The 21,758-nt window shown below is 40.7% G+C and overlaps 1 protein-coding gene across 9 annotated transcripts in view; it reads right to left on the minus strand.

Moving 5' to 3' along the window:
- HECW2 (HECT, C2 and WW domain containing E3 ubiquitin protein ligase 2) overlaps positions 1–21,758 on the minus strand; it is a 468,609-nt gene that overhangs the window by 115,280 nt on the left and 331,571 nt on the right. For 6 of the 9 annotated variants that reach the window (XM_081581446.1, XM_081581447.1, XM_081581449.1 and 3 more), the window contains 5 exons: positions 20,222–20,364; positions 15,052–15,152; positions 12,678–14,030; positions 11,530–11,625; positions 52–202 (listed from right to left, as the gene is read on the minus strand). In XM_081581446.1, the coding sequence (XP_081437572.1) occupies positions 52–202; positions 11,530–11,625; positions 12,678–14,030; positions 15,052–15,152; positions 20,222–20,364 (1,844 nt within the window). Of the gene's footprint in view, positions 1–51; positions 203–11,529; positions 11,626–12,677; positions 14,031–15,051; positions 15,153–16,509; positions 16,835–20,221; positions 20,365–21,758 lie in introns of those variants that run through there. The other 3 variants (XM_081581450.1, XM_081581451.1, XM_081581453.1) reach the window with 3 other exon arrangements.

Genomic DNA, 21,758 nt, shown 5'->3' on the forward strand with positions numbered 1-21,758 from the left:
TCCATTTCACACATGTAAAAATTACCCAACCACAAAACTGCCCATCCTCACCGCCGGTTCAGCTGCTCCATCTGCTGTATGGAGTTGGACCTCTGCAGCACCTGCGGGGCAGGGGGAGCTGTGGGCCGCTGCCACGTCGTGGTTCTGTTTACGTGATCCACGTAGAAGATCCTGCCGTGGCTGTCAATGCGCGCCTCCCAGTCTAAACAGCAGTAATGCATGGAGAGGGATTAGGAGGAGCAACTGAAGCCACTGATGTGGCTCATTAAGCAGCACGTGTTTATCTCTCTGACATGCTATAATTTGGGGCTAATAACATATACTTGGCTGCATAATCCAGCAACCCTCCCACCCCTAGTCCACACCAGAATGTGTTTCACCAGTCAGTAAACAGCTCCTGAGTGCATAACCAACCCCTCAAAAAATGCCTGATCATGGGGGATCCCCCTTGATCTGCCTCCAATGCTCATCCTTTACATATGAGTACCAGCATTTAAAAAATACTAGTTGATAACATAATAGTTTAGATATTAACATCAAAATTGGTAATGATGTTTATTTTCACCAAAAAAAAAAAAAAGATTTTTCTGTTTTTTCCTCAACTTGGAAGAAAGATTCATAGCTGGAAATTTCCACATGAACATTTATACACAATTTTAGTAGATGTAGTCTTCAGAAGAAATTGCTATTCTAGTCATCAAACGGTATCATTATCTATGAATTTCCATTTGCACTTTCCCAAAGAGGAATACATTTCCAGAGCAAGGTTAATGACTTGTTTCCAACCTCAAATAAATACCATGTTTTAAAAGATTATTTAATTTTATGTTTAAGCAATCTCATTAAATGTATTGGTCTTTGTTAATAAACATATAAGCTGCTAAGTCGCTTCAGTCGTGTCCGACTCTGTGCAACCCCATAGACGGCAGCCCACCAGGCTCCGCCGTCCCTGGGATTCTCCAGGCAAGAATACTGGAGTGGGTTGCTGTTTCCTTCTCCAGGGCATGAAAGGGAAAAGTGAAAGTGAAGTCGCTCAGTCGTCCAACTCTTAGCGACCCCATGGACTGCAGCCCACCAGGCTCCTCCGTCCATGGGATTTTCCAGGCAAGAGTACTGGAGTGGGGTGCCATTGCCTTCTCCCAAACATATAAGAGCACGTTCAATAAACATAGCAACCAGACTGGTCTTCAGGGCCACACATCCCACCTCTGTGAATTCTCTAAGAGGCCATTTCCTTATTAAAATAAGCAGATCATGAGTTGATCTTTACAAAAGGCAACACTTTTAAGTTGACCACAGTTGGGAAGGGTAATTTATATAGGAATATATGAAAACAGCAGAGATCTATTCTTTAACCAGGAAAGTTCTTTATATAATGCTATTTCTATGGCAAATATGTTTTGAAATTAATAAGCACCTTTATCTTGAACAGCTCTGTTAATATCAAAACTCTCCATGTGATCACATAGGTTATCAACAGAAAACATGGGTCTAAAACTAGAGACCAAGGGAAAAAATATGCTTGCTCCTGACCAGCTATGGCATTTACTCTGTAGGTGAGAGGAACATGTATTCCAACAAAGTCTTTAGGATTGCAAAGACTGGCATAGTGGACCAGCCAGCACCAGAAGACCACTGGGGGCTGCCTCAGCCGGAAGTGGAAAGATTTCCTTTTGTTGTTCTCAGCCTGTCATAACTTATGACATATGGCAAGGGAAAGAAAACTTGGGCTGAGGAAAAGCAGAACACAAGACAACAAACAACTCCATGTCATTCGTGCTCCAAGGTGGCACAGACTCATGATGAAGCAGGCTGCCAAACCCGAATTATTTGGGGACAGCTACAATCTCATCAGTAGGACAGTTGCAAAAGACCACATGCTCAGCCTGCCATATGCGGTAAACGGTAAGGACATAAAAGCATGTTCAGGAATCATTTTCCAAACCCCTTGATCCATTCCATTGTTTTGCTCTGCTCTTCACATAGTTTCCCATCTCCAAGATTCTGAGAACAAGTATTCCCACTGCATTCCTCTCTCATCGGAGCCAGGATGATTCAAGCACATGCTCTATGTCAAATCAAATGCACATGGAAACAAATGGCCATTCCTTCCCCCCAAGAATGTTTACAGTAGCTTCCAATTTTTAAAAAATGTAGACTAGGTCAATTAGGAATAAAAACAGAATAGAAACCAACTAAAGGAAGCAGAGAGAGAGCGAGAGAGAGAGATGCTGCCAAGCTCCCAAGATAAGGTTGTAACTAAAATTTGGCTCCAAGTTTTCTGGCATTTGAGTCAGAAAAGAAAACACACTGTTGCATACTTTCCATTTTCTGACAAAAGAAAATAAAAAATTAACTTCAAAGGTGGAACTTTTCCCTTGAATGAACTACATAAGAATTTACCCCATGAAACATGACCTGTATGAGGCCCATATAGGTAGCAAAATGGAGAGGAATGGCTTTGAGGGAAAGGGGTAATCTCCAAATATATTCACCACTGTGCCTTGCACACATGTAATGTAATGAATGAACAAATAATTACAGCATGTAATAAATGAACAAATAATTTAAATAAAGTATAGCTATAAAAAAAGAATGAATCTTATATTCACTTTCCACAAAGGCCAGGAATAACCTTAATTTGTATTTCAGTAAAGATATTTCTATACAAAGGGAAGAATAAGAGAACAATTTCCAAAAACTTGCTTTCTCAGAATAAGGGATGCTGGATGCACATTATGACTCTCCCTATCAAATATCATATTTTTACATTGAAGTTGTTACCTAAATCCCCATAAAGAGAAATGCTATTTTGTTTGTCTTAAGTGGACTCTTGGCATTGAATTGGGAAAGACTGTTATGCTATTGGCATATTCATGAACTACACATCCATGCTTACCCAAGTAGTCGATACCCTTCCATCCAGGCAAAGACAGCAGAGATGCCTATAGGAAGGTCAGTCCTCTATCATTATATATTAAAATTACTTTTCAGGGGGCAGGGGTATGGTTGCTTTAATATAAGTTTTCACATGAGGCCTGGTTTGTTCTTGGTTAAGAAAGCAAATGAGAACACATTGCCCGACATAAGTTTCGTTCGCAGCTAATACTAAAATCAGACAGGCAGGGTTAGAAGACTGGGATCTTAGCATTTACTTCCTTGTCTTGTCACACTGTAAACTGGGGTATATAATCAGTACGCTGTGTGTTTGTGTGTGCACACGTGTGCGTTGAACTAGATTAGTAAATAGAAAGACTGTATCTAACCGTGGCTTTGTCACATTTTTGCTACTCGATGTTCAACAAATTACTACACCTCTATGGACCACAGTTTCCTTACCTGAAAAATCAGAGACAGAAGTAAGCATTGCTAAGGTCCCTTTCATATCTAAAATAACATGAGTCGGCAAACGACATGCATTTTACTACATTAGGTTCAGTAAGGACCTAGCACCATCTTATGTCTGGGCCAGAATTTCCAACATAGACTCTAAATCCATTCATACTTTTGGTCCAGAGGCTCTGGGGTCCTGAAAACCACCCGCTAACTGCACTTCAGTCACTGCAGCTCCAATATTATCTTTTGTGCATTTTGGTCTTTCACATAAGACTTCATTTCCATAAAGAGCTTCATGGCAATAAAAAAGTTTGAAAACTATTATGTAGAGAAATGTATCTCAAGGTATGAGGCTCTGAAAGTATGTGTCAGAATCATTGTGAGGATCAATGTAAACGCAGATTCCCAGGAGATACCCCAGCTCTTCAGAATCAGACTATCTGAAGCCAGCATTCAGTTATCTACATTTTTAACAACCTTCCCAGGTGATTCCTAAGCACACTAAAATTTAAGGAACACCCACACAAATTAATAAGAACCAAGAAATGTAGCTAATTCACTGTACAAACCCATGGAGCTAATGCTGGACTTCTCAGAGGTCATGAAGTACAGGCTCACAAGAAACGAAATTTCAGTCTAAATACTCCAAACTGAAATCCAGGAGCAATGGGACACTTAGATACCCTGAAATTCAAATATATTAATAATATCCCCCTTTAAATAGCTGGACAAAAAGGGGAAGTTGCAGAATTAGAAAGCGTCAAAATCTGCACCAAGCCACTGTCACAGTGTCTATCCCAGAGCCAGGAAGGTAGAGCAGGTGAGGTCTTAGATAGTTTCAACTTTTGGAATCAGCCCATATGGGCATGGAGCAGGGGTCAACCGTAAGGCCCCTCTTCATCTCATCATTGTTCCTTCTCACTCCTTTCACACTAGACCTTGGTCTCCACTGGACCACCTAGGTGATCAGACGAAGACATGAACACATCTCAGTGAATGCTGAGGCTGGGAACAATCAGTGTCTACACAGGATGAGTCACATCCCAGGGAAGCCAGTACCAAACGGTCTACATGAATCAAAGTGGTGAGAGGACTGTGAGCGGGGCCTGACTTCATTATAACTGGATTTAGAAAAATGAAACACCTGAGTGTTGTAAACTTATAAGCTCACTATAAAAATGATAATAATCATGGTATCCTCACCAAAATGGTGAGATGACGAAGTTATAATGAACTAAAGGTACTTTTAAGGAAATAATTAAGCTTTGTAATAGATGCTACAAATTTTTCCTTATTGAAACAATCAAGGAACTATGATACCATTTGTATAAAGTACAAAAGTAAGTTAAAGTTGTCTATGCTTTTGGAAGTCAAGACAGTAGGTGCCCCTGCCCTTTGGCAGTGCGAGTTAGAGACTGCGAGGGGGCAACAAGAACAAGTGATGTGGTGCTGGTTGCCCAAGTGGGCTCAGTTTGTGGGAATTTAGCAGACGGAATGGGCTCTTTCCTGCATGCATGTTATGTTCAAATAAAAAGTTAAAAAAAAATTAAAAATCTCAAATCTATTAATATTCAGTTTTTAAGGAAGAAGCCTTTTAGATTAAAAGCATGAATTTTTTTTCTCAAAAATAACTTAAAGGTTCTAGAGACTAAGAGCCCCTAGCTCTAAACAGAGTAGAAATTCTATAAGATTAATTGTACTTTTCAGATTCACTGCCTTCTTTTAAACCTTTATTTCCAAGGATGTTCTAATAACAAAAATGCACAACCACAAAAAAAAAAAAGGTAACCATTCCCCTGTGTCTTTCCCGGGCTCCCCATTTGAACCCACCATATAAGCAATACACTAATCTAGATCCTATAAGAGTCCACTGTTCATCAGTGAATTATATCTATTCCTATTCATACCCTTTTGGGGGAAAAATGTTTTTCAACAGCTTCCTATTGTCTCCAGTGCAGCCATGGGTTAAGCTACAATTACACTGGAGGCAATAAGAGAAAAATAAAATAGCTTTTCAGAAGGGGCTGAGCTGACCATTCTTTTTTTCCCACTCATCTTAAGGCTAAAAAGACCAAGATTCGTCATGCTGATAACATCTGAGTGGGCTTCAGCCCTGAATGGCCTCCAGCTGTCAGCCTAGCAATCATCTCAGAATAAGATACAGCAGATTCTTAAGGCACTCAGTATATATTCAACTCAACCCGCTTTCCTGCAAGGCACTCAAGAATGCCATGCCACTTTTAAGAACCAGAGCTTTCTTATTTTGTACGGCTCATTGGAATGTCTCTCAACCAGTAGTTGGGATTATATAGCCTGTAAGGTCACAGCACAGGGTCCATGGCCTAAAGCAAAAATAAGAGTTTGAGAATCAATCGGTAGATCATCATTACAGCAGAGACAGTCTTTGTACTAAGTCCAAGATCTGCTCCCTGATCCTGAGATAGGAGGAATAAGGCTGGAAGAAGTCAACAAAGCAGGAAACCTGCTTTACATAAAATGAGATCAAACAGATGTTCAGAGACTAAGTTATAACCCCGACATATAGATGACCACACAGTCAGCTATAAGAGTGAAGCAGCATAGCAAGGCCATCTCTGTATCCCCTTAATTGAGTTTGCAAATCTTCAGAGAGAAGCAAGCTTTATTGGATGGTTTCCTCACTGTATGTTAGTATACACATATTTTTAAGGCAAATGTAAGCTAAAATAGCAACAATAATAATAAGGAAGAAGAAAAAAGAGTCAAGAATGAGGGGATCATGCTTCAGTACCCCGTCCTGCAGGTGTGGGGATAATGACACACACAGAGGAAAAGACGCTTCTAAGTCCAACACAGATGTTTAACAGACCAAACCCATCTGCACCAAAAGATAGTTGCTAATCCTGTCACAGTCACTGCTTTTCTTCTATGTGAGGGGCCTCCCAGGGAAAGGTTCTGCTAAGTAACTAAAACCTGGAAAGAAAAGAAAGCTAAGCATCTTTTCAGTCTCGCTAGGTCTGCCCTCAAAACACAATTTAATAAAGTTTCAGAGCAGTGGCCAAACTCTCTAATTTCAGCTGTTGCCAGTGCCTAATACCAAAATATGTCACCATTTTGCCACTAACCAAGCTTTGGACTTCCCTGGTGGCTCAGAGGTTAAAGCATCTGCCCCCAATGCGGGAGACCTGGGTTCGATCCGTGGGTCGGGAAGATCCCCTGGAGAAGGAAATGGCAAACCACTCCAGTATTCTTGCCTGGAGAATCCCATGGACGGAGGAGCCTGGTAGGCTACAGTCCATGGGGTCGCAAAGAGTCGGACACGACTGAGCGACTTCCCTTTCCTTTCCTTTCCCTTAAGCTTTCAGAATTTACTTTCATCTACCTACACAATAGTCCCTATCATTATAATTTTAACTCATAGAGGAGGAAAAAATGTTTGAGACTCTGTCTCAACTTTTGTATGTGTTAGTTGCTCAGTCGTGTCTGACTCTTTGCGACCCATGGACAGAGGCTCACCAGGCTCCTCTGTCCATAGAATTCTCCAGGCAAGAATACTGGAATGGGTTGCTATTCCCAGGGGATCTTCCCAACCCAGGGATCGAACTGGGGTCTCCTGCATTGCAGGCAGATTTTTTTAACACTCTGAGCCACCAGGGAAGCCCATCTCAACTTTTACTAGTATGAAATCTTAAGTTACTTAACTTATCTGGGCTTTGCTTTCTCCATCTATAAAGAATCAGGTCAGCTGATTTCTACCCATAGATCTATAAGTTACAGATAAGACTTTCTTGACCTACTTCACAAAATTGTTACAAAGAATTTTTTTAAAAACATTTAAGATGCATTGTAAACTGTAAAGCACTACATAAGTTTTAGGTATTACAATGCATGCATGCATTCTAAGTCTCATCAGTCACGACCAACTTTCTGTGACCCTGTGCACTGCAGCCCACCAGGCTCCTCTGTCTGTGGGGATTCTCTAGGCAAGAATATTGGAGTGGGTTGACATGCCCTCCTCTGGGATCTTCCCAACCCAGGGATCGAACCCATGTGTCTCTTACATCTCCTACATTAGCAGGCAAGTTCTTTACCACTAGCACCACCTGGGAAAACACCAGGTACTATAATAAGTAATGTTAAAAGTATAAACCTAACCTTAAAATAATTTAGCCAGGTCATTTAAGAGACCGACCAATCTGCACACTCCAAGTGGATCTCCTTAGCTGAGGCTCCCATGAGACAATATGTGAATACAGAATGCCATAGCTCTAAGTTAGAAGCATGGCCAGAGACTGCTAGCAGCAGAGCTGCCCTGTGAGGAAAGGAAGGCAGAGAACTGCCCAGGACAGGACAGACAAATAACACAGGCAACCAAGTGATTAAATAAACTGTCAATAGATGAGACAGACTGAGAATAGGAGACAGCAAAGCAGTGTGGGGACAGAGTTTGAATAGTAATCAGGTATACTCAGACATAATCTGTAACTGATTCATGATAATGTAAAACCCCAAATTTGCAAGTTAATAATACATAAGAAGGAATAACTCAAGAATTTTCCTCCTGTTCATCAGTTACTCATTAAATTGGATATATTACTAAGGTGCTTTTCTCATTTTGGACATATTAAGTTATTAAAATGAACAACCAATTGTTAATTTTTTAAATCCTAAAATTTTACTATTACATCTGTGTAATGCAAATACCAGTGTTGAAACAAATGCATGGAAGCAGCACAAAGAGTGGACATAATTTCAGCCGGAAAGTACCTGTCTTTCTTAAATGCAATCTAGAGACCAAATTATGAGTCCAACAGAATTCAGATGTAGCCAGGAGTCTACAGCCATACCACCCTGAATGCACCCGATCTCATCAGAGGTGGCCAGAAGGATGCCATTTATCCATACACTGACACAATGCCATGCCACATGTCCAGGTGCCTGAAACTCCAATTACTTATTATTAATCCATATATGCTTGTAAACAAGCTCTCCCACAATTCTCTCCTGATGTTTCTAATTCAATTTTCTCCAGTTATATCTATATATTACCCAGGAATATTTTTCTTTTCTGCCCCTAATGTTTTCTGCAAGGGTAAGTAACAAGGAAGTTTCCCTCCCCCACCTCCAATCTGCTTAAGATGACACAATGGTTAATTAACCTCTTGGCTTATTTTTTTAAACTGCTTAAAATATATGTTTCCTATGAATAATCGTCCTCAGTTATCCAAATATACGAACAAGAGGAGGATTTGTACACAACAGTATTTCCAAATGATTAATTCAATATTTCGACAAATTGCATATAGCATCCTTCAGATCTTTTGTCAGAATTCACCCAAACTAATCACTCAGCATTTTAGCCTTTTAAATGCATACTATCTCTCCCCTCTTATGTCCTACCATTTTTAAAACACAGAGGGCCAAAGGGATCAGCTTCTTGCCATGATCACATACAAGAGAGTGAACAGTGTTTTATAGTTTTCTATATATAAGTCTTTTGTTTAACTATAAAACACTGATGAAAGAAATCAAAGAGGACACAAACAGATGGAGAAATATACCGTGTTCATGGACTGGAAGAATTAATATAGTGAAAATGAGTATACTACCCAAAGCAATCTATAGATTCAATGCAATCCCTATCAAGCTACCAATGGTATTTTTCACAGAACTAGAAGAAATCATCTCACAATTTGTATGGAAATATAAGAAACCTCGAATAGCCAAAGCAATCTTGAGGAAGAAGAATGGAACTGGAGGAATCAACCTGCCTGACTTCAGGCTCTACTACAAAGCCACAGTCATCAAGACAGTATGGTACTGGCACAAAGATAGAAATATAGATCAATGGAACAAAATAGAAAGCCCAGAGATAAACCCACGCACCTATGGACACCTTATCTTCGACAAAGGAGGCAAGAATATACAATGGAGAAAAGACAATCTCTTTAACGAGTGGTGCTGGGAAAACTGGTCAACCACTTGTAAAAGAATGAAACTAAAACACTTCCTAACACCATACACAAAAATAAACTCAAAATGGATCAAAGATCTAAACGTAAGACCAGAAACTATAAAACTCCTAGAGGAAAACATAGGCAAAACACTCTCCGACATAAATCACAGCAGGATCCTCCATGACCCACCTCCCAGAATATTGGAAATAAAAGCAAAAATAAACAAATGGGACCTAATTAAAATTAAAAGCTTTTACACAACAAAGGAAACTATAAGCAAGGTGAAAAGACAGCCTTCAGAATGGGAGAAAATAATAGCAAACGAAGCAACAGACAAACAATTAATCTCAAAAATATACAAGCAACTTCTGCAGCTGAATTCCAGAAAAATAAACGACCCAATCAAAAAATGGGCCAAAGAACTAAACAGACATTTCTCCAAAGAAGACATACAGATGGCTAACAAACACATGAAAAGATGCTCGACATCACTCATTATTAGAGAAATGCAAATCAAAACCACAATGAGGTATCATTTCACACCAGTCAGAATGGCTGCTATCCAAAAGTCTACAAGCAATAAATGCTGGAGAGGGTGTGGAGAAAAGGGAACTCTCTTACACTGTTGGTGGGAATGCAAACTAGTACAGCCACTATGGAGAACAGTGTGGAGATTCCTTAAAAAACTGGGACTAGAACTGCCATATGACCCAGCAATCCCATTGCTGGGCATATACACCGAGGAAACCAGAATTGAAAGAGACGCGTGTACCCCAATGTTCATCGCAGCACTGTTTACAATAGCCAGGACATGGAAGCAACCTAGATGTCCATCAGCAGACGAATGGATAAGGAAGCTGTGGTACATATACACAATGGAATATTACTCAGCCATTAAAAAAACACATTTGAATCGGTTCTACTGAGATGGATGAAACTGGAGCCCATTATACAGAGTGAAGTAAGCCAGAAAGAAAAACAACAATACAGTATACTAATGCATATATATGGAATTTGAAAGAGGGTAACGATAACCCTATATGCGAGACAGAATAAGAGACACAGATGCATAGTACAATTTTATGGACTCTGAGGGAGAAGGTGAGGGTGGGACGTTCTGGGACAATAGCATTGAAACATGTATATTATCATATGTGAAACAGAACACCATTCCATGTTTGATGCATGAGACAAGGGCTCAGGGCCGGGGCAATGGGATGACCCAGAAGGATGGGATGGGGAGGGAGGTGGGTGGGGGGTCCAGGAAGGGGAACACATGTAAACCCATGGCTGATTCATGTCAATGTATGGCAAAAACTATTACAATAATGTAAAGTAATTAGCCCCAAACTAAAATAAATAAATTTATAAAAAAAAAAAAAGAGAGTGAACAGAGAGGTGAATCAGAACGAAAAGCAATAAGGCAGAAAGATATATTTTCCAGTATGTTCTTAAATGCAGTATTTACTACTATTAATATCACTGTTTACCAAAATGCTTTGCTGTCACAGAGTAAGATTGCTTTAAGGGATTCTAGAAACTTAAATAGAGTTTAAATTACATCCAGCCTATGATTGGCTATGGGCATCACTCAGCTCTCTGAATTTAGGTTGCATAACTTTCCTAGCATCCCTAGTCCTCACCCATGTCTCCTTTAAGTGCTATGTGTTTCTTGAAAGTGAAGGAAATGACATATCTCTCAAATCCCCAGATAATCATCATACTCCAAAAAAACAGTAACTTCTGACATTAATAACACTTCTCTGGATATCCCTAAGAGAAAAACCAGGACTCTGTACTTAATGACTTAAAATGTTACAAATAAATAAAAAACAGTATAATACATGGAGCTAAAGCTTTTCTAAGAGAGTCTACCTATTTGTTACAATCTCTATATGTGTAATAATTGAAATATTTGTGTAATAATTAATTACACAATAACTGAATATTTGTGTAATAATTGAAAATTCATGCTGTCATTAGGCAAATTTAAAATTTTTCTATTGTGTACCCAGTTGTCCATAACATCTGGATATCTTTCCCTTTATTTACTTTCCCCAGCTGCCCTTTCATCTGGTGTAATAGTGCCAGCTGGGAGTCGACAGCTAAGCACTTTCCAGACTGTATCTGCTCAGTCAAGTGGCAGCTGCCAGCTCCCTTCTTCTGGGGTCCTGGGCATCCTTCCTTTAAGTTCCATGGGTCCTGTCACCCTTGCACCCTTTGGTCAAGGTAAGCCCTCTAGTTAGCAGTTCCTCACTTGGTGGGAGAGCCTCATCCACCCTCTGGTACCGGCTAACATCCTGGCGAACTGAAGGCAGCGATCGCAGTGGCTGGTGGCCGTTGGACTGACAACCTAGGATTAAAGGTAAACAGTTACCTGGGTGTTTTCCCCTTCAGAGTCAAAACAGTCTTTGTAAAAAAAACAACAAAAAACTTTACATAAATCCTGGGGCCAGTCATTTCCCATCCCTCCCCTCCTCTGCCTGTTCCCACGCTGGCCTCAGTCCTAGTCATGCACCAATGCTTTAGGGTCATACAGTGACCTCAAGATAATGAAATTAGTAAAAAAAAATATGGAGGAAGAAAAAAGGGGATACTTTAGGTAGCAAAATAAATTACAGAATAAGAAAATCATTTCTATTTCTGAGTCTATGCTATTTAGGCATATGAAATTATCCTCGGACTTATTGATGCATCTATAATAGCACAGTTTGAAGGAATCATTCTACCAATCCACATTCACTGAGACAGAAAGCAAATTTTACATGTAAATTTGCATCCTCAGACACTCAAACAGCATATTTCCAAGTGTCAGAACATATCACCTAACTTAGTTGACATTTCTTATACTACAGAGGCAAAAATGACTTTTGACGTAAAGCACACATGAACCTTCTGTTTTGAAACTTCGTGCAATAAGGAGCAACTTAAGATGTTCCAGAAAACCTCACAGATAATACTGGTAGATGCTGCCAGCCTGTCTGGCTTTGTATCTACACACCTAGAGATTCCTTATTAAACGCTTCTTCACACGGCCTAGATGAGAAAACCGAGACCTGGGCACATGAATGCAAGGATGCACAGCACGCACATGCGCAGTTTGCTCCGGTACATCTGCCCTTAGGCACTCCAGGCCTCCAGAGCTGTATGGACCACCAGCTCCCCCACCCAACAGGCCACTTTCCTAGGGAAAGCAGGTGCCCACATTGATACAGAGCCTTGAAGTTCATTACTTGTCAGCCCTCTTATTTCAGCAATAGAAGATCCATTAAAAATAAAAAAAAGCTGTTGAACCCAAGGTGAAGGATTCAGCTAATATTTGACCTGCAGCATAATTTACATTGAGGGACAACCCTCTGAGCAGGTATGCTTGAGACACAGGCCACATTGTCTTCTACATCCTACCTCCAATCGCGCCCTCCTCCTGGGCAGTGGCCCCTTCACAAGCCCCTGGGGTATCCCGAGCAGCACCCTCTTCTTGGGGCTGGCTCTCAGCAGCAGCAGCAGCAGCTCCCTCCAGGCTCCCCCTCCGCTGCCAAACCTCCCCCACCTCCTCCTGGTCAGGTACAGTGGCCGATTCTGACCCTGGCCCTTCCTCCTCTCCACTGGGCACCTGAACCACAGGTAAAGAACCAGGAGTGCATATGGAATCCTGGGACCCTTCAGCAGGGCCACCGCTGGTGGGCTCTGCTGCACAGGCACCATCTTCCTCCTCCTGAGAAGAAAAGGCTGGAGTTTCAGGAAACCGTGCGCTCTCAAGAGATGAGCACCGTGTCTCCACCGAGGAGAGCTGCGTGGTAACGCTCTCATTGCAGGAGCTGTCAGCCCCTTCCAGGTCACTCTCTCCCTCGGGCCTGGTACTGGCCTCGCTCACACTCTCTGTCCTGGCAGGGTCACTGGGTTCTGTTTCTGAGGACACCTGGGAAGGCTCAGACCCCTGATCGAGGGACTCTGTCTCACTGACTGCTCTTCGGCTCCCCGCCGACGTGTCAGAAGTGCCTGTGTCCGCCCCACTTGTGGGCTGATCCACCTCCTGAGAGCCACACAATTCGGTGCTGCCCTGGTCCACGCTCGGTTGAGACTCTGGGCCATTCTCTCTTTCATCTGGGGCTGGGCCTGAGGGTAAAGAGGTCTCCGCAAGCTCTGGAAGATTTCCCGGCTTATCCTCGAAGGAAGCAGCTTCATTTATGGAGGCTTCCTCGGTCTCCACTGGGTTGTCTTCTGGCTTTGTCTGAGATGTCAGGCTCCCATCATCAGCTCTGGATGCCCTGCTAAACATGATCAAGCCTCCTTCCTCCTCCAAGGAGGATGGATAGCCCAGGTCTTGCTGGAACTCGTGGTCTTCTTCATCTGAGTCAATATGAAGCATTGCATTGAGTCTTGTGTCAGTGGGAAAACTACTCCTTAGCTTTGGAGAGGCTCCCACGGACCTCTCTGAGCAAGTAGCTGCACCTGACCTAGAATGGCCATTGTGTTCAATAGCATCTAAATAATCATTGAGTGAATCCTGACGTCCTCTGGGAGGTGAGGTTCTTGAAGAAGTAGAAGTTAATTCTTCTGTGTCTATTTCCAGAGTAGAACTAGTCCTGAGAGAATGCTTGGGGGTCCCATCAGCACTTTCCTCAGAAACTGGTCCATTGGAACAAACTGGGCTGTCGTGATGGCCCCCTGGCATGTCCTCCTCATCAGAAGGGCTTCCTAGGTCTCCGTTCACAGAACTGACTCCAAGTATTGTGCCAACAGCTTCTGGAGAGGCATCTGAAGGAGAAAACAGCATTTATAAAAAACAAAGGCATTATTAGGAACTAACTTTTAATATCCTAATCCTTTGCCGCCAATCAGTTCAAAGAATTCAGTCATCCCATTGAGGGCTCTTCACAGCAAGGGTCCCCAATCCCATGGGCACACACTGGAAAAGTCCACACAGCAGAAGGTGAGTGGCAGGCAAGTGAGTGAAGCCTCATCTGCATTTACAGCCTCTCCACATCACTCACATTATGCCTGAGCTCCGCTTCCTGTCAGTTGCAGCATAATAAATGGAATGCACTTGAATTATCACAAAGCCATCCCCCATATCCCTGGTCTGTGGAAAAACTGTCTTCCATGAGACCAGTCCCTGGTGCCAAAAAGGCTGGGGACTGTTTTACAGTTATCACCAACTTGCTAAGATTCACTGCTGCTGCTGCTGCTAAGTCGCGTCAGTTGTGTCTGACTCCGTGCGACCCCACAGATGGCAGCCTGCCAGGCTCCGTCGTCCCTGGGATTCTCCAGGCAAGAACACTGGAGTGGGTTGCCATTTCCTTTTCCAATGCATAAAAGTGAAAAGTGAAAGTGAAATTGCTCAGTCGTGTGCGACTCTTCGCAACCCCATGGACTGCAGCCCACCAGCCTCCTCCGTCCATGGGATTCTCTGGGCAACAGTACTGGAGTGGGTTGCCATTGACTTCTCCACTACTCACTACTAAACAGGTACATATATTGTTGGTCACCTTGATACATGAGGTTTTATATGTTCACTACTGCTGAAAATTCCACATCCTAGATTTCAAACACAGATAAAAACCTAAGTGAGATTTTTTTTTTGATAAACAGGGCTTTCATATCTGCTTGGAAAACTTCAGCAGGTAATCATTCGATAGCTATTTTATGTTCAGAACAGGACACAAACAATTCTATTCAAATGTAAACTGACAACAGAGTAAGATTCAAATGTAAACTGGCAACAGAGTAAGATTTAACAAGTTCTACCAACAATAATGTATTTACACAGATATCTCACCTTCATGCACAGAAGATGTGACCTCCACTCTGAACTGGAGGTACCCACTCACATGGTCAGCTGGGAGCCTTCTGCCAAGGTTGTAGCTGAGCATCTGATCACTGTAAGAACAGAAATGGTTCTTTCATCCTGCTACTCTGCTGTCAGGCTTCATCTTCTTCCTACAGGCCACCCCCTAAACCCCACATATTTCTCTTAAAACTTTCAGACTCATGAGAAAATGAAAAGGCATGTTAGAGCCAATGTGATATTCATTTGTACAAATGAATACTTACAAATCCAAGGATAAAAGGGAATCTTGTCACAAGGAAAATTATTAGTAAATGCAATACAATATTGTTATGATATTTTAAAAGGCCCTGATTTGTTCTCTCACTGCTAAGAGTGATCAGGAAAAGGACATTTTAAAAGCCATCAAGGAGCTGGAAAAGGCCTAAAATTTTGAGTGTTTCCTGACTGAAGTGTAAATGAATAGAGGGCCTGGTTCCTTAGCATTTAGCATGAGGCAATACTGGAGTGGGTACCCATTCCCTTCTCCAGGGGGTCCTCCAGACCCAGGGGTTGAACCGGGTCTCCCACATTGCAGGCAGATTCTTTACCAGGGAAGCCCCTCTACAAAGACAGGCACAGGGAATTCCCTGGTAGTCCAGTGGTAACAACTCCGTGCTTCCACTGTAAGGGACAGGGGTTTGACCCTTGATGGGGAAACTAAGATATGCCAGGTGGCGTGGACAAAAGAAAAGACAGACAGAGGTTAGGGTCATCACATGGAGGGCACAGAGCTGCTATATTCTGAAGAACAGGAGTAGGGAGTTAGGAGAGAGCCATGTGAGAATAGGCCAGGCTCTGACAGCTGCTTTGGCTGTGTGAGGGGCAGGGGGCTGCAGCACCTCCCCTTTCTCATTTGTAGAATAAGCTGCTCGCTCTGGGCCCTCACTTGGTGGGGGTGACTATCACTGATTCTCTGGGCAGCTTGTGAGTGATACTGATGGGATGGTTGGAGAAGCTGGCTGCACCACCTGGTGGGGTCTTGTTGCCATACTGGCAGGTGGACTGGAGGGGCCCACACAACTGGACCTGCCTAGCTTCTGCTCCATCCTAGCTCCAGGCTCAGGCTATCGGCTTCCTTGAGGATAAAACAGTTGATATTTTTCAACTCTGTGTTTGTTTATCAAAGTCAAATACAATTTCATCATTTCCTTGTATGCAAGCAACTTTCATTCTGAATCTGATGCATTCTTAATTAAGGAAAAGAATCAGAGGGATAGGACCAAATCACACCATCTCTGCTCTCACACTGCCCTCTAATGGCAGCTTGGGGAGGAAAACACAAGGCCTCCGCCTAATACTTGAACCACTGTAGAGCTTCTAGTCCCTATTGATTACTATTGATTACTAATCTACACGACTATTTTCCTTGTTCTCTACCTCCTCAGCATAATTTTAAATAGATGTTACCTGTTTAAAAGAACACATGCTAATGTAAAATCCCAGTTCAGCTCTTATGAATTTCTCTGGCTTCATACAAAGAATTTCTAAAACAATAAGATTGTTTCTCTTACTTGTTTTCTTTTTCTTCCCTATAAATTTTGTAATAAATATTTGATTGATGCTCTTAAAATGCTTTGTTTCCCCCACCTGACTGCCAACACCCTAATAAGGGCTTTGCATGCATCATCTCCTTCGATCCTCCCTGTGAGCCAGGTGGTGGCCCTGTTTTCTAGAGGAGGAAGCTAAGGCACAGGGAGGTAACTTGCCCAAGGCCAGACAACAATTAAGTGACAGAACAAGGATCAGAACACAGATATTTATGACATAGAAGCCCCTGCTCTGTAGGCCCCAGATCACATCTCATTTTATGAGCACTTTAAGTAATCCTTGGCTGCTTTAAGTAGCATTGATTTTAATGATGTTTACTCTTGGCTCATCCCAATGCAATTGATATCACAATGTTTTGTGTACTTAAGCTGGTATTTTAAGAAAATTTTTTTCTGTAAAGGGATGTTTTGGCATTAACTATTAGATGATACAAGTATGTTAAATGCTATTACATTAGAGTGTTCTAATAATTGTACAATGACTGTAACCTGCATAACAGAAGTGATGTCTTTTTCCTTGACTGCTGTCTTCCAGCATTTAGACAGTGCCTGACACGCAGAAATGCTCCACCTTTGTCCACTAATCCATGAACCCAGCAGCAAACTACCCGAACCTGCTCTCAACAGCGTGGTCCTCATCCATCTCTTTGGACATTCGGTCTTGGAATAATAAAATCTTCCCTTCTTTGCTAAAATCAAATTGACTCTCCTCTCGTCCTCTTTGGGCAATAAAAGTAAAGTGCTAGTGTTGATGACGAAGACTTAAAAAAGTGATGGATTTTAGCTAGGAAGTAAATGTTTAGCAGGGATTCTAAGAATGGGATCCATTCTTTTGCTCATTATCATATTCCCAATATCCAAAACAGTGCTTAACATTTAGTAGATACTATACGTATACACATCCACATATTTGTTGAATAAATTTAACAAATGAGACTCTACTTTGAGAAAAGATTTTTAATAGGTGTTAGTGCTGTTTTTCACCCAAACTGACAAGATACTCAACTCTACCATCTATAAGTACAGGAAAGACTCCCTATTCAGAAATTCCAAGTCAAGCGGGTTTCATCCTTGCTGAGTGACTCCTAGGGGATTCACCTCTTCTTATTCTTTTCATCTGACTCATCCTGCCTCTTTCCTGTGATAGATAATTGTGTACCCTATACTATATATTATTCTGGTATATAATTATAAAGAATAAGTGCCAAAGAACTTCCACTGTCTGATTGAGACATTTTCTCACTAGTGTAATCAGAGCAAATGACAAAGCATGGGAAAGGGATGTGCTTTTTGGACAGAATGCAAGCCACTCTCTGAAAAAAATGTCAAATTCAAACCAATAGTCTTGAAATAGGTGATCAGCAAGGAGTTTTAGCTTATCCTATAAAATTTTACCATATGAAACTTCAATTACTTCAGAGAGTTGCAGACTACAAAACACATAAGTAAAGAAAATTCATTATTTTTCAAGATGTATCAATTACTTGATAGAAAGTAATAATCAGATTAAAAATATATTTAGATGCTAAGAGCAGATACACTAATATGTAGTATCATATTTATTTAATGAAGCAAATCCCTAAGTATCAGGCAATGCTTTTAATATACTTGTGTGGAAATATTTCATAATTCTGGCATATCGCAAATTCATGCTGGACTTTCTTCCAGTACACACGGAATCTATGCCAGGCAGTATTATGTGTCCATTCTTTAAAAGACTGAATGAAAGTCAGCAAGTTAACGGGAGATTCAAGCACTAACAAGGCTTTATTTTTCCTTGATCATTCTTATGGGTATACATAAATGGACACTTCTGTCAAAAGTCACAGATATTATATAAATTATATGATTATACTTATGTAAATTAAATTATAAACATATTATATTTCTAATAGTTAATTCTCACCAATTATAATTTTTCATTTCCTATCAATCCTAAAAATAATTTTTAAAAACTTCCCAAAGCTGAAGCTCCAATACTTTGGCCACCTAATGCTAAGAGCCAACTCATTGGAAAAGACCCTGATGCTGGGAAAGACTGAAGGCAAAGGTAGAAGGCGAACAGAGGATGAGATGGTTAGACAGCATCACTGACACAATGGACATGAATTTGAGCAAACTCCAGAAGATAGTGGAGGACAGAGGAGCCTGGCATGCTGCAGTCCATGGTGTAGCAAAGAGCTGGACATGACTTAATGACTGAACAACAACAAAAGAGTATTATCTCTACTAGAAGAAATAATTGCTATCCTTAAAAATAACTGCAATTTCCCTGTTTGATCAACTTAAACCAGGCTGCCAGAATTTCAGCATAATATCTCTATTTTATGTGATCTGGCTCAGCCATTGCCTCTAATGGACAGAGAATTAGATTCCACTGGAATCTCTTAATTTCAGATTTCGAAGGGGTCTTTGAGATCATCTGGTCTAAAGACTTTATCTTTCAAATGAGGAAACTAATGTCTGAAAAAATCACCACTTGTCAAAATACCAAGAGGACAGTTAATTAGCTGCAAAGTGCCTGTGAATGATCAACCTCTGTTAGCTGGACGAGTATTCCACCACTGCAGCCTTAAAGTGTGGCAGAGAAGTCGAGATTCTGGAACAGACTCATCTGCTCAAATCCCAGCTCTACCACTGGCTTGCTAGCCTCAGATTCCTCATCTCTGAAATGGGTATAACAACATTGTTCACCTCACAGAGTTGTCAAGATTATAGAAGCAGATGAGTGTAATTTACTTAACTCCTGACATAGAATAGGGCCATACCATCCTTTTTTGTTTACTTCTGTTTACTATTGCTGCTACCACTACTACAGCTACTCTTTATCACTGATACTGCTGACTACCAACCACCACTGTTACCATACATTCATAATGTTCTCCTAAAATGAAAAGGATGCCCCCTAGTGCTACCTGAGAGCAGCTGTGTTACTGAGTTTGCTGGTACTTACCGTGTGAAAATATACACAGCATTTATAATAAGGAATGGAGGCATGTTATGATTTCTCAACTACTTGATTCACAGCTTACAAAAAGCTAACAGAAAGGAGACAGATGTCAAACCACATTTTAAAATTCTCTCAATGAGTAATTTCTAGTTGCCTAAATGAATGTCTTAGAGCTCTAAGTACATATCTTAGAGCTCCACACCATCTCAGAGTCTAGGCTATGTTTTAAATGGCCCTAAAATAAGGTGGTTTTGGTATCTCAGGCATAACAAAAATCTCTGGATAGGGTTAATCAGGATTGGGAGGTGTCAACCTGATACTGGGATCCTGTTCTAGGGAGAGGCTATTATAGCAAGACTTCAATATACTCAAAAATCAATTGAGCACTGTGACATTTTACACTGAAATGCTAATAGTAGGTACATCTTGAAAAGATAGATAACTCAAAAAAGTACATGAAAATAAAGTCCTTTTTGTCCTGCACATTTTAAGGCATATACCAGCACTTTCATTTTTAAAAGAAGTATGTTACCACTTCGTATCAGTGAGAAAAGCCCTAGGACTTCAAAGTATCATTTCAGTTGCTTCAGTGGAAACTACTTGCAAGAGGATCCCTGATTACCCAATGGCTTGCCGCTCCAGTAGCCTCTGGACTGGAATGGTGAGCTTCCCCAGGAAACGCTTAATGATAGGCCGGCTCTTAGCAAACTTGTCTTTAATTTCAATCTCTAAGACATCAGTAAGGAGTGCAAAAAAGGAGTATTTCTGAAAACAAAACATAACACAAGTCAAAAAAGAATATGAAATTATGTGTATCATTTTATTAATATAAATGACTATAAGAAAAAATAGTATCTCTTAAATTCTAATGCGTGCCACGGTAGCTCAGACTGATTCTACATTGCCAGAAATATCTGCAACAATTGTCAATCCTTTATTCACTCAGAATCCTGAGCAGTCACAAAGATTAAAAAGCAACAGTTAGGATCTAGATGACAAAGGAAGAACCTTCAATCATCCAACTCTTCCAGGTTGAATAGTTTGAGGAGATGCTATCAAATATTAAATTATGCACAATACAATTTTAGTGCTCACCACATTTATTGTATTTTAACTCTTTAATATTTAATATCCTGTTATATGGTGGCTTAGAATTAACCAATACTCTGATTAACAGCAAACTTAATTCCTGATCCCATGGTATTTTGAAGTTGCACATCATTGTCCTTCACTTAGTGGTTAAAATAGAAGCACCTAAGGAATATTATGATTTCCCTCGTTTATAGCAAAGTAAAACAATGTTCAAATAGAAGTTATTTAACTTAAAAGGCACACAGAGACATTTCTCCTGGGAAAGAAAAATAAAAGTATGAGGTTAAGATAAGCTTTGTTGCTTTCATAATGCCACTGGAAAAAACTGTATCAGATATTAATAAGGATATAAAAGAAAAATAACCAGCTTTACTCATTTACACTTTCACATACATTACAAAGATAAAGTGTTCCTTTTTATGATGAGGGTCTCAGAAAAAGTGAATGATGGAGCCAGAAATCTAACCTGAACCATTCGTCTCTGTCCCTGGTAGTATCTAGGCAACAACAATGATGTCTGACTAGTGCCAGCCAACTTTACACTCAGGGGTCACTAAGTTTATATAGTCATAACAATTTAATTTCTACTAAGGGCCATGAAGTTTAGCAATCTGCTTAATGGAAAAAGCACTTGCCTAGAATAAGAGAGCAGAGTTTAAGCACTACTTATGCCCCTGAATAGCTAGTTACATGAACATCTTAAGCTTTTGTTTATTAATCACAAAAATAGAGAGATGAGAATATCATCCCTTACATACCCTTTATCATGCCTGCACTGGTAAGCACTGGTAACATAGCTAAGAACTCTGTAAATATTTAATGTTAGAAAAATAAAGCTATTGCTAGTATCATTACTATCTCCACTCTTTGCCTTCTAAGTGATCACCTTGTGATCATCTAGGCTTCTAATGTGTTAAATTAAGTGGTATTCCTTTAAGAGTTATTCACTATTTGGAGACAGCATTTCAAACCAGGAATAAAAAAACTGGCAATATTTAGCCACTAAAATAACCATGAAAACTGCCCAAGAGAAACATCTTGCTGTGCTGGCAAGTCTCAAACAACCA

The sequence above is a fragment of the Giraffa tippelskirchi genome, chromosome 3 (genome assembly GCF_054371585.1).
Source record: "Giraffa tippelskirchi isolate mGirTip1 chromosome 3, T2T-mGirTip1v1.2.pri, whole genome shotgun sequence".
In the NCBI taxonomy this organism is placed as follows: Eukaryota; Metazoa; Chordata; class Mammalia; order Artiodactyla; family Giraffidae; genus Giraffa; species Giraffa tippelskirchi.